This window comes from Vipera berus (genome assembly GCF_964194415.1).
Source record: "Vipera berus genome assembly, chromosome: 3".
In the NCBI taxonomy this organism is placed as follows: domain Eukaryota; kingdom Metazoa; phylum Chordata; class Lepidosauria; order Squamata; family Viperidae; genus Vipera; species Vipera berus.
The window spans coordinates 46,451,926-46,465,786 of NC_138204.1; the positions used below are offsets into that span (position 1 = coordinate 46,451,926).

Genomic DNA, 13,861 nt, shown 5'->3' on the forward strand with positions numbered 1-13,861 from the left:
GTCATCACTGCTTTGTGGGGCACAGGCTGCTTTTCCTGAATTAAATATGACAAGCTACCTTTTGCCCTTCACCAAGGATCATGAAAAGCTATCATCGATGATGAACAAACCTTTATGACCTTCTGCATAGACTGAGGAATAAGCCTTAAACCCCACCTTTCCTAGTGAATAAGCAGTAATTAAGGACTAGAGTGAGCATGAAAGTGAAATACCTCCTGAGGTGAGAAATGTAGACACCGGGAAGTAGTTAATAAGGAGAAAGAAGTCCAGACAAAACTGCCTTTCTTCCCCCACAGTTAAGTTGTGGCAATTAGACAGAATGGTAGGCAGCAGAGGAAGTAAATTGCATTCTGGAGACTCCTGCAGAATTTTTTTTTTCTTTAGCAGCCAGAAGGGATTCTCTGTCTGCCAGCTTTTAAATGAAAGGTCGGCCACCAGGCCTCAAAAGGGTTAACCAGGTGCTGTGGGGTTTTTTCCTCCCCCCTTCCTCCTGGGCTATTTGCAGTGAAACAGTTTCTGAGGAAAGGCTGACCTACCTGCATTCTGGCAGGACTGGCTCAAGTGGATTTAGTTTTATCTCTGTGCTCCCTTTCTGCTTGAAGCAGGAAGGGGCGAGAGGCGGGTGAAGATCAGTTGAGGAGAGAGACAGTTGTGGCCTCTCCCTCCCCTTTTTGGTGGCATTTGCGGTGGAAGGGACTGATGGCCACTGAGGATATTGACTGGCTTGATCTGCCTGGCAAGTGGACCTATGGAGTTTGCAGGGACGGGAGAATCTTCTTTATCAAGTAGGTTTGGTTTGTGCTTTGTTGCTGCTGTTTTCCTGTAGTTCTTCAGACTGTAAGGATGATTGTCTGAGCTGGATATAGCTCAACAAACTCTCATACATTATTTCTTTCAGTCCCTATGCTCTTAGGTTGCTGGTAATGAAATATATGTAAAAATATTCTCTGAAAATCCAGGATCTCTTTCCAAAACGAAAGAACTAGATTTAAATCTACTGTGAGGCGTGAAGCATCTAGGCAATTTTTAATATATGACTTGACTCGGAACTGAATTTAATGAACTTGTTTGTATGTGTCCTTACAGAGGCAACCTAAAAGTAGATTTTGTTTTTGTTTACGTAATCTGAAATAAAATTTTAATGATAATGGTTCTCCTGTTTTTCTATCCTGCCTTGTTATATTTCTAAGCAACCCTCCCCCACTTTATTAAAAGTAGTATTAGATTTGTTGTGAAAAGTTCCTTATCTGGTTTGCTGAACCTGCTGTGTTTCTTATCTACCAAGCTAGTGTCAAATAGTCCTAAACAATGCTAACCAACACATGGCTGAGTAGAAGTAAATTCCACTGATTTCCATGGGGCTTTGTCCCTGATTGGCTGTAGGAAGCTCAGTTGTGAATCAGGAAGTTGCCATTCAAATCTTGCTTCTGACTCATGAAATGGATTTATCTCTCCCCCCCGCCCCCCCATAGCTTCTATTCCCCACATCAGACTTAGGGGGCTTCAACCCTGCTAAATTTTCAAGGACTATTAAACTGCATTTTAAATAGGTCTTGGAAATACCTATATTGAATAATGTTCCCTCTTGTGGTGTGGTTTTGATTTATATAGAGTTCTGTATTATTTCTCAGTGGAGAGAAAATTTGATGTTTTGATATATATATATGTATATTTGTAATCTGATCTACAGAATAGGGTATATACAAGCCACCCAGAGTCGAGTGATGAAAAAGATGTACAGGTCAGATAAATGAACTTGTTAATTTCCTTACATCACTAAGAATATGCAAAATATCATGAGCATTTTAAAGCATTGTATAATGACAAAATTACAAATTATTTCAATAAAGGGTGGTAAGGTAAAGTTTTCCAGTTTCTAATTTTGGCAGTTATGTCTTCCTGTTCCCTACCCCCCAAAATACTCCATTTGACACTCTCTTCCAATTTTCTGTGCCCTAAGAGATAGCTCAACTATCACTGTTTGGGTAACTTTCTCCTCCTTAAAGATACTGTTGGCAGCTTTTGAAACTTTGGCGTCCTTATGTATAGATGGTGCTGTTTTTACTAGATAAAGATGCAATTTCGAGAATGAGCTCTCTCTCTCTCTCTCTGTATATCTCTTCTCCTCTTGATACAAGTACAGATCTATGATGTACGTTTTTGGGAAAAGTAGCAAGATTTAAAAGGAGATTATGATATATAGTTGGTATAACCTTTGTTCTGACATCACAATTACCCATAAGCATACTGGGCTAAGATGGAAGACAATTGTTCTTGATCTTTGAAATTGAAAATGGTGTTCCATACATTTTAATATTTTGTTTGGACTTGCCTATAGTGATGAAACAAAATCTACTTGTTGGACACATCCAGTCAGTGGCTATCCTATCCAGAGTGGCCACTTTTCCTGGCCAGGTAAGAAAAAAAACCCTAGTCTTTTATTACCATGCATTCATTATAATAATAGCTGACATTTGCTATTGTGCAGTTTTCCTCACTTGTTCATAATAAAACATTTCTTGACTTGTTTCACTCTGGTATCATACAGATGCATTGCTCTTCCGATTCCTTTTCCCCAGCCATCCATGGGTGATTGGGGGACTAAGATGAAGCTCCAGCTTGAGAAAATCTGCTGTTGGCTAATGCTCTGGATGAGAACGGCATTCAAAATAATTTCCAAAACTCATGTGTGAATGTCAAGCTGGATTGACCAATATTATTTTGGTGGATGTTAGGCTGTAATTCTATGTAACATGGATCTATAATGTTTTCTCTGTTGATGGTCATCCTCTGGGCAAATATTATCTCTGGCAGGCCTCATCAGTTACCAGTGAACAGTGAAGAACACCAAGCGATGGGCAAGACCATCTATTTTATCTGTTTCTGATATCTTTTTTTTTCTTTTCCCTCCATATTTTTCCTCACTTCTTTTCCTTGCTTCCTCATCACAAGCCACCAAGGAAACAGATTTCTTTTGTTCAGAAGTCTGAAGCGATTACTAAAACAAAGCTTTTGAAATTTAGACTAGGACAAAAGTAACCCTAGTGCTCCAACATTTATACTATTATCCTTAAACACTTTTTATGTGGTTGTGTTTATATTTATGGCACTTCAGAGGTCTACCTAGTGTCCTGGGGAAATTTAATACAACATTCTTTTAGGATATTTGCATAATATTCAGGTTTTTGTTTTGGATGAGGAATATGTGCAGGTAGTCCTAGACTTAGGGACCACATTTGAGCCCAAAATTCATGTTGCTAAGTGAGATGGCTGTTAAGTGAATTTTGCCTCATATTAGAATCTTTCTTGCTACAGTTGTTAAGTGAATCATTGCAGTTGTGTTAGTAACATGGTTGTTAAGTGAATCTGGAATCCCCATTGATTTTCTTCATCAGAAAGTCTCAAGAAGGTGATCCTGTGACCCCCATGAAACTGCAACCATCATAAATATGAGTCAGTTGCCAAGCATCTGAATTTTGGTTTCATGACCATGGAGATGTTGCAACGGTCATAAGTGTGAAAAACGGTCATAAGTCACTTTTTCAGTTCAATTGTAACTTTGAACGGTCACTAAATGAATTGTTGTAAGCCGAAGACTACCTGTATGAGGTTTATAGAACCAAGTAGAATTTCTTTCATGGTGGTATTTGAAGCAATATTTAAATTATTAAGTTATATTTTCAAGAGAAGCCATCTGTTTAGCCGTTTGAAGGCATGTCCCTTTTGTCCCAATTATCCAGTTCCTGCAATCTGCATTCCAGTCAAGGAGTTGAACTGGGGGACTGCAATTGCCACATCTCAGATGAATACTAAACCTAGAATCTTGTAGATGTTAGTTAAATATTTAATAACATAATACCAGAACATTGTGACTAAAAGAAGAATGAACACAGAGTAGCTAAAGAGACTATAACAGTACAAAGACAAGTAACCAAAATCATTGTCTTGTTATCCCTTTTAAATAAAAGTTTGATTAAGCACACTTTTTAGTCCGAGCAGCAGGATATTGCAACTTACTACTCCAGAGTATCACAACATTTTTTAAAAAGTTTAAACCATCCATGTTGGACAGTGTCTCACACTTTGAACTTTGCCAGACACTTTATACTATATTTATAAGAATATGAGATTATAGCAGGCTACACAATAAGGCTGCTCAGCATTTCAGATTTGAAGGCAGAAAGATGCTTTGAAAAGGTGGGAGTATACCTGTACCATCCATCTATAGCTCTTTGATTTAGTAGCAGCATGGTCTGACAAAAATATGTTTGGGATTTTAGGGCAGAAATCTGAACTAAAAATTTGTTTGCAAGATTGTTCAGTTTTTTTCAGAAATGTATTGGGCAATATCAGCTTTGGGATTTTTTTTTAGCACTGAATGTACTAAGGAAACCTAGATAGCATGTTTAAGATGCACATTCCTTTCACAAATGGAAACAAATGTTTCCATGACCTTTGAAATACCTTGCAATGAGAAACATTTTAAAGTCGTCTTCAGTGTCTGGAACTAAGTATATTGAGTTCAAGTTATAGGAGCAGATAGATCTGAGACAAAGCTGATTGCAAATAAATATTTCTAGTCTCTGTGACGATTCTGAGCGCACAACTTGCAAGTATGGATATGAAGATGAATTCTGCATTCAGTTTTACCACCCTGCTGAAGGAAAGGCAGTTTCTGTAAATATAAATTGGAAAACATAATGTGCTGTCATTGTTACCATCTGGCCCCCTTTCTCCCTTTGTAACTAATGTTAATTCAATGCTTCTTTTGATTAACTGTCCTTCTTGCATTGGCATCTTCCAGATAAGAACTGGAAATATTTTGAGTATTCTGGAATTTGCAGTCTCTTAACATTTGGAGTGTAATGGTAGAGGAAATGACCTTGGGAGACAGAAGGAAGACCAGCAGCTTAGCCAGTGTCTGAAGGAGGGGTGGCAGGTAAAGAAAGCATCTCAATAAAATAAATGGGAGGGGAGAGATACTTGTATAATTGCAAAATACTGTTACTGCAACCTTCCAATAAAGTAGTGTTAGTACTCATGCTTGGTGCTTCTTGTCTAGACTATTTTGAAGGGTTGACATAGGACCAGTTTGCTATCCCAAAAAGCAAAATGTAGTAAGGAAAAAATAGGGATCTTGCTGTGTAATTCCGAAAGTCAAGCTGTATATATGCTGGAAGGAGAAAAGATGAAGATGAATTCGCTTCAGGTACAATTTCCTGAGAGGCAGCATTCCAAATAGCAGAAAATCAGGTTTATAATTAGGAAGTTGGAGAGTTGTTAGGAAGGCCTCTTTCATCAAGGAACTCACTTTCCTACCAGGACTCACTCATGGATCTCCAGGTTTGTTCTTAATTGTAGTCCAAAATTTTTGCAGGTGAGATAGATTAACCTGATTCAGGCAAGCCACATTACCCATTTTGGATTTCAGTTGGCAAATTGTGTGAAAATCGGAGGGGGGGTGAAAAGAAAAACAGATATTGCAGAACCCAAATTCTGCCTGTAGATTACACTTAAAGTGCAGAGATGATAATTATTCTTACTACTTTTAAAAAAAATGTTAACATTATTTTATTGTTTCATCTATCAAGCTACATTTATAAACTTCTCAAACCAGGAAACAGCTAATCTCCATATTTTCAAAAATAGAATTTTTTTTAGAATGTCTATGTCTCTAGGATGCATGGTAAATTTTTATATATGAAAAACCAGAGGATTGCTTATTTATTTTCACAGTAAACTCCATATATTCAGCTTAAATTGCAGATATCATAGCTACAATATTTTGATTTAATTTTTGAACATGTGATTTCTTTCCTCATTCTGCTTTCATCCTGATGAAAGCTTTTGAAGGACTTAGAAGCTTGCACAGTCCTTTGTCCATTTCATTTGATTTGAATAAGCTATTGTTCTTGTATGGGTTTTGCTTCTTTCTTATCTCAAAATCAAAAGGTATTCTTTTTATAAAAAAAACCCTAATAATCAGAGTCCTCATGGCGCAGCTGAGATCCCTTCTTCTATGATTGGAGAGAGCAGTTAATATGATGCACACTGAGCAACCTTCTTTCCTCTTTTTTTGTGCGTTACAATTGGTGATAAATAAAATGCTTCTTGGCAACAGGTAAGGATAGGGGGCAGACAATAATATACAGAGGAGAAATCAGGCTAGGGGATGTATTTTATGGCATTGTCAAAATGATAAATGATTGTGAATTTGATTAGACTGGTATCTCTAATAAGGTGGGATATTGAACTTGACCAGGTAGCTTTCAAAGCCCCAAGGGTTGGGAGATCCTTGAAAGCTAATATTTTCTCTAAAGGATAGATGCACAGAAAAGGCTTGATGTCTTATTTTAAGAAAACCTCTACTGGTGTACTGGGAAAAAGAAATCAAATCCATGTACATCTGCGGTAGCAACTAAGATTAAACTAGAACTGCAACTGCATTATTACTGTCTGCCAAAAATACTTGTGCTCTTGGCCTCATGACTAAAATCAATATATATTACCATCTAATTCTTTTGCCTGAATAATACATCTTTTGTTAATGTTCTACATACTGTGGATATTGCCTAGAATTGTTTGTGATGTATTTAGATAAAGTTATCCTCAAACCTATTAAATTGATTATATGTACATTCTTATAAACAATGTCTGACTCCAATTTAACACACAAACATACACACACACACACCCCTAGGATTTCCTGGTGGTTGTACATCCATATATGAGCCAAGTCTGATCCTGATTAGCTTTTCTTTTTCATCGCTTCCTATACAATTTGCAGTTTAGCTCTTACTTTGTAACTGTTGTATAATAATTCATTTTGCACTCATTTTAATATGCAATTTATTCTAGGGGGATTCGTCTCCTTAAATTTTGTTGTCCATTTTGACTACTTAGCATTAACAGAAACATATAGTAAAAACATAATAATTTTCTATAAAACCTATAGAAAATATTGTTTCTAAAATTTTTGTTTCTAAAATTTTGTTCATAACAGCTTGGAACAGAAAATTTTCTATTGCTCATAGGTTAATGGTGTCATTGTTTCTTCAGATATGCCCAAAGGCTGGGAAATGGACACCACGTCAATGGGAACTACTTTTTTCATCAAGTAAGTGTCTAATATTTAGAATAAACCAAAATGACAATCGGCTTTATCCAATTATAAATATTATGGGTGAGTTGCTCCTGGGAGTGGGAATTAGGGGAAGTTGTTGCTTGGAAAGGGATTGATTGCACTCAACCTAAAGAAATCAATAACCCAACATTGTAGTTGAAAGCCGTAGGGCTTGCTATTGATATGTACATCTATTACTGAGTCGTGGGTATGTTAGCAAATGTTTTAAAATATATTGTAGTTTCAAAATGCTACCTTTCATACTAAGTATTGTCTAAGGCCAAGATCCCCAGATATCTCTGTCTCCCCAAGAATACCTTCTTTCTGTCTACTACACTTTGCAGATCTAGCTGCAAAGTATTTCTCAACCTTGGCAAATTGAAGATGTGTGGAATTCAACTTGAATGGTTGAAAAACATAGTTTTTTTAAAACAAATAAATAAATAAATGGAAAGCTGGCTTTCTGTAAAACTACTCTCCTCCAGTATGATCTGATTTCCAAAAAAAAGTGTTAAAAGTCCAGATGTCTATAACAGCAAAACTAGCTGGAGGTACCTGTTGTGAAGGTATTCTCTATTAAGTAAGAAATTAAAAGAAGCGCTCTTAAAATATATATGGTAACATTTCTAAAAAGAAATTACAAGACATATCCACATTCAGAGAGTAATGTTTTCTTCTATCCTACCTCAACTTTTCAGCAATGTTTATGGATTTCATATATAGTTAGCATCAATGTAATTTCACCCTATAATGAAGCTCTATTCCAAAACTACACAAAACAGATTCATAATGTGTACATATAATATGTAAGAGAACCCTTTATAAAATTGTGGATCTGTGGATGTTTTTAGGATAAAATATTAACCAGCATTTACTTCTTGAAACAGTTGTGTATTGAGTCTTGGAACAGGACATATGGTTGTTGAAACTGTCTTTGATTTTTATTTACTGTTTCCACCAGTAATCAAAACAGTTTGCAATATTGCACTGAGTGTTGCTTTTTGTTTTTTATTTTATGAACAGTGGTACTGTATAAGTGATACTGTACAAGTATACTGCTCAAAAAAATAAAGGGAACACAAGATAAGACATCCTACTATTAAATACAGTGCATTGTGTTGTTTAAGTGTTCCCTTTATTTTTTTGAGCAGTATATTTTAGTGTATACTAAAATTAGTATAGCTAATTTTCATAGCTATAGTTAACATTTGGTGTTAAGCACACACAGGATTTCTCAACAGTATATCTATCAATGATTCATTGTGAAAGACATGCTGCTACATAGATCCCTGATCTACCCTTCTGATACTCAGGATACATCTACAGAGGAGCACCTAACATTCTGATGCTTGATTATTCTTCTGTGAATGGGTGGTATAGAAAATGAATATTTTGCGGTGGAAAAGTATCGGTATACTGTGTGCTTTTGTAACAAGTCTGTCGGTACAAACTGAGATCAGCCTGTAATCTCAAAGCCCAGATCAGGTGACATTTTATATTAAATAAATGGTAGATGCAATGAACAAAATAGTCGTAATTGTGTTGGATTCCTAACACAATTGTGTTGGATGGAGTTGTATCTCTGCATCGAAGCCATACAGCCATTACTGATATGCAGTTATGCTCATGTCGTTCAAGTAGACTATTAACCATTCTTTTCTGGAGCACAGATCAAATTACCAATGCTTATGCTTGAAGTCCTGCGTGGTTTGTTTTGTTCTTCCACTGTTCCCTTTCTCCTCCCCCCTCCTCCCCCTCCCCCCATTACACATCTATGCTCAGGATTCTTAAAGTCTATAATCATCAGAATGAGAAATAAGAACCCACATATAAAGTTGTATTAATATAGACAGCCTGGGAGGAAAGGAAGAATCTCCTCTATTCTATATCTTTCCTTATTAGAACGTTAATTATCACCAATTATATAGCAGTGCAGATCTCAATGCAATCAAAATACCGTAATATGAACTTGGATATTGGTTTTTCTCTTCCCTGTTCCCAATTTGAATTTGAATTGATCATGTAATAGTATGCTTTGGGAGCATACTGTGCGTATCTCTTTCTCTCTAGATTAATTGGAATTTATATCCATGTCTGCAATCAAGGTCAGACTCTGCCTATAAAAACAAGTTGGTGTAATGAAGATTGTAGAAGCAGTTACAACTAAGTTGAATGTCTATGCCTCTTCCCATAATTCTGAACATGCAAACTACATCTTGTTATCAACCTTGTGGCTCATCAGACTCTGTTTGTGTGACTTCTTGTCTAATTAAATTATCTTGAAAATCTGAACCCTCAATATTTTTATAATTGTTACTCTAATATCTGTATTGTGGCAACTGAAGTGTGGATATGCACTGATTTTAATGTAAAGAGTCAACATCAGTTTTGTTGGCCTTTCTATATATTTTCAAAAATCTGTTGGTTACAGTTGGATAGCCAATTTTAATTTAAAATTAAAGCAACCAGATTATTATTTTTTTAGCTTTTCATACTTTTAAGTGAAGTCTGCCACTATCTGATACATTATTACTTATTATCTGTCTTCTCCACATACTTAACTATATGACCAGTACTATAAGATTAGTAATAAAAGATTGGCTTCCCTTTCCTTGAATTACTCAAATGCTAATTATATCACAATAAGCCATCATTTCTTAAATAAGCCATAATGATTGTGTTTACCCCACTACCTTACAAGTATGGTTTAAAGCAATAATGACTAAGTTTGTGTAACAAACAAACATCAAGGTGTATTATGTTTCAGTACAACTGTTATATTTTAGTGCATAGGTAAAGGTAAAGGTTCCCCCGCACATGCATGCTAGTCATTTCCGACTCTAGGGGCCGGTGCTCATCTCCGTTTCAAAGCCGAAGAGCCAGCGTTTGGCCAAGGATGTCTCCGTGGTCATGTGGCCGGCATGACTAGACTCCAAAGGCGCACGGAACGCTGTTACCTTCCCACCGTAGTGGTCCCTATTTTTCTACTTGCATTTTTACATGCTTTCGAACTGCTAGGTTGGCAGAAGCTGGGACGAGTAACAGGCGCTTACTCTGTTACGGGGCACTCGGGATTCGACCCACCAAACTGCCGACCTTCTGATTGACAAGCTCAGCATCTTAGCCCACTGAGTCCCTTATTTTAGTGCATACGAAGTGAAAAAAAATCATATCACAGTATGACAATATTGCTATCAGCCCTTCTTCTAACCAAATATTGTAGCTTCCAAATTTTAGTTTCCATAAATCTCCAATAGCAACTACAGTATTTCAAATTTGAATAACAAGATAAACCTAATTTTTTGGTTAAAGAACTATCTATAACAGATGTAAAGTATGTGTGCTGGCTTGTGGTTTATACACAGTATTTATATTGTTTTTATAATCTAAAATATTTATATCCAATTATCTAGCAACTTTCAAACAGTACCAATATTGAAAACTAAATCAAACATAAAAGAAAATGATACATTAGTAATGTGAATTGGTTTTTTCTGAGGTGGTTTTGGGAAGAGGATTGGTCTGTTTATTTAAACTGATTCCAAGCGCAGTTGAGTCTCTTTCTAGCAAACCTGTTCATGGTAATATCATGGTATTTAAGTTTGACCTTCACAATTGAATGACATGCTTAATAGCTAAACTTCCTTCTGCCTTGTTTCTCTAAGCATTGGTGAATGTGTATTAAATTGCAGCAACTTAGGAAATAATTGGCCTTTCACCATCTACTACTTAAGGCTGGCCAAAGATCAAAAATGTCCCATGGAGAGCAAATACAGTGGTAGGGAATAATGTCATATGTTTATACAGTAACTAACATTTGAAATCCTGATCCTTGGTTGTGGATTTTGGAAGTAGTTGCAACATACATAAACGCAAAAGTAGGGTTATTGGTGTTCATAAGCGAGCTGAGAACATTGTGGGCACTTGGGGAGGATTTCAAACAGCTTATTTAAAGGCTGCACATTTTAAATTGCTGACTAGTGGAAACTAACAGGTCAGTGTCTAATCTAGTAGTTACCTCTATTAAGCAACCACGTCAAAACCTGGAAAGGTGTGCTGCTTAAAAACTGTGAGAAGGAGCAATGTGATTAAGGGCTGTGGACCATGTTAAAAGTAAATCTGTCTGAATCTTGCAGTCTTCAAAGGAAATTTGAAATTCATTTGGTGATTACTTGAGAAAGGCCTTTTTCAGTTGCTATGTCCTTTTTTTAAGAAAAACATTCTACAGTAATGAGATCTGCTAAGACACATATTAGATATTCTTCCATTACACACACATGCATATATATATATATATATATATATATATATATATATATATATATATATATATATATATATATATATATATATATATATATATATATATATATACACAGAGAGAGCGAGAGAGAGCAAGACCCTTTCTCGTCATGAAAGTGTACTTTTTTTTACAAAATATCTTGTTCATATTAAACATAACCATTATACACACACACACACACATACACATACACCTTTTTACTTTTGAGTATTTAAAATTGTATTTCTATTGACCTTACATTCCTTGAATACAATCTGTTGAACTGCATGTGTTAACAAATACATTCCTTTTTGTAAAAAAAAAAGTTTTGGGCAGCCTGCAGTCAGTATTCTTTTTCCAAAGTAAGCCCTTTTGTAGCCTTTTGAGGTCTGGCTCTCTCAGATTTAAGAGCATGAATTCACATATTCACCAGGGCAGTTTATAAACACTACATTCAGATCCCATTATCATGGCCTCATGCTCTTGATCTCAATAATTGATTTCAATTTTTTTATTTTGTAATACATACCACATGTAATGTTATTTACCACAAGATGGTGCCAAAGTTCACAACAATTGCAAAATAATTTAGTGGGACTAAATTATTATTTTCTCTGAAGTCATTTGGCAAGACAAGTGTTCTTTTAAACAAGTCAGCGTAGCAAAGGCCGTCATACTTTCCTCATAATCAGGGCATAGTGTTTAGCAATCCTGGAGGAGAAGCCCTATACATCTGTCCATATATCAGATGAGGATGGGCTTAATTCACTTTAGCCTTATTTAATGGCCAGCTTCACTGCAGGAAAGTTAATTCTGATCCTCAGCTTATCTGTTGCCTGGGAAGGGCTTGGCAATGTGGGACACCAGTGAAAGCATCAGGAACAAACTATAAGAGGATTACAGGCCGTACTACTTTCTGGAGACCCCTCCCAACCCCAAGCCATCTGTAGCATCAGCACTACCCATTCATAAGGAGTAGTCTGAGGGCAAGTAATCAGAGCCCAAAGTTTTCTGTAAATGGAACTGCAGCAGTCCTATATTTTACAGCTTCCGTAAATTAGCATGTTTTGGGAGGTTCCAGGCCAGAAAAGAGACTGGCTGAATTTACCCCTAGAGTTGAGCTGAGGGTACATAAGTGAAAGGAATAAAAAACACTTTTTTTTGGAATTTTGGAGGGGAAAAGGCAAGATGGATGCCTTGATTAAACTTAGAAAATAGTTAGGGCATATAGTTTAGATCTAAAACTTCTGAATCTATCTCCCAAGAGTCCCCAGCAACCTCTGGAAGCATGATTCCCAGCAAGATATTGGAAACCTTCATGAAGCACTTGATTCTGTTGGAACTTGTGCATTCCTGTGGCATGCCAGTATGGTTTGACTGCAGGCTAAGGTAGTGAACAAACCCAGACATTGTACCTTATTTATGCTTTGGATATAACCATCAGTTATTTATTCAATTAGCCATGGTTAAGCACACCATCTCCTGGTTTGTTATGTGAACCCAAGTCTATATATTAGTCTTTTGTAAACGATGGTCTCCTGATACGTTGCATTTCAGCTCTCCAGAGTTATGGCAAGTAACTAGTTATGCTAGTGAGAATTTTGAGAATTAATTGTCCAGCAAATCTGGATAAAGAGTTGGAGAAGGCTGTCTATAATGCCTCCACTGAAACTATTTTCCAAAATCCTCATGGATGCAGTGATGCCATCAGTAAAAAGACTGTCAAATCATACCTTGCTATTTTCTTCCAAGACTAGAGACCAAAATGACTCTAATTGAAAGGATTAAAAAGAACACAGAATCCAAAGACCTGTCAGACCACTGAACAAAGCCTCTGCTATTTTGCTCAACCTTCTTCAGAGACCAGGTACATTACTGGTACATTACTGGGTATTGTGACCTAAATGAATTAAATAACCATATTATTCCTTTGCACTGACAATTTATAATCATGCTAGCTTGCATCACAACCATAGGTCCAGAGAAAGGAATATGATGTATACCCATAATTGAGTATTATGGATAGATATGGCTTCAAAGGCATGCTTCATGTAGCAATTCCTCCTCTCTCTGGGCTCCTAGAAAGAATCTAGCCATGTTGCTATGCTCTACTTCTGAGGCCTTGTTCAGTTGTTCTGATAAGCTCCTTCACATTCAATTTTCCGATGCTTTGTTCTCCCTAGTGAGGATGTTAGACCTACTAGGGAAGGTTTCGTGCTCTCTGAGGTAACATCAGACTTCTTCATGCATGTTGGTTGCACATTTATCTGAAAATAACTAATGGGAACCCTTTCCATTCTGGGCTGGGCATAAGATCTTTTATTGGCTGTGGCTGTTTCTAAGGGAGCAGCTGTATTCTCAGTTATTTATTTCTAGAAAGAGAGTTTCTGAGGCTCAAATGCACTGAAAGAGCACCATAATATGATTGGTAGTGCAGTTAGGTGATTTTGGACTTA

General features: G+C 36.5%; 1 protein-coding gene across 4 annotated transcripts in view; it reads left to right on the top strand.

Annotated features, from left to right (window-relative positions):
* Positions 1 to 662: 662 nt before the first annotated feature.
* The window catches only part of PLEKHA6 (pleckstrin homology domain containing A6), a 217,233-nt gene continuing 204,034 nt past the window's right edge, over positions 663 to 13,861 (top strand). For all 4 annotated transcript variants that reach the window (XM_081324113.1, XM_081324115.1, XM_081324114.1 and 1 more), the window contains exons 1-3: positions 663 to 785; positions 2,339 to 2,415; positions 7,060 to 7,117. In XM_081324113.1, the coding sequence (XP_081180239.1) occupies positions 700 to 785; positions 2,339 to 2,415; positions 7,060 to 7,117 (221 nt within the window). In that variant the 5' untranslated portion in view covers positions 663 to 699. The remainder of the gene's footprint in view (positions 786 to 2,338; positions 2,416 to 7,059; positions 7,118 to 13,861) is intronic.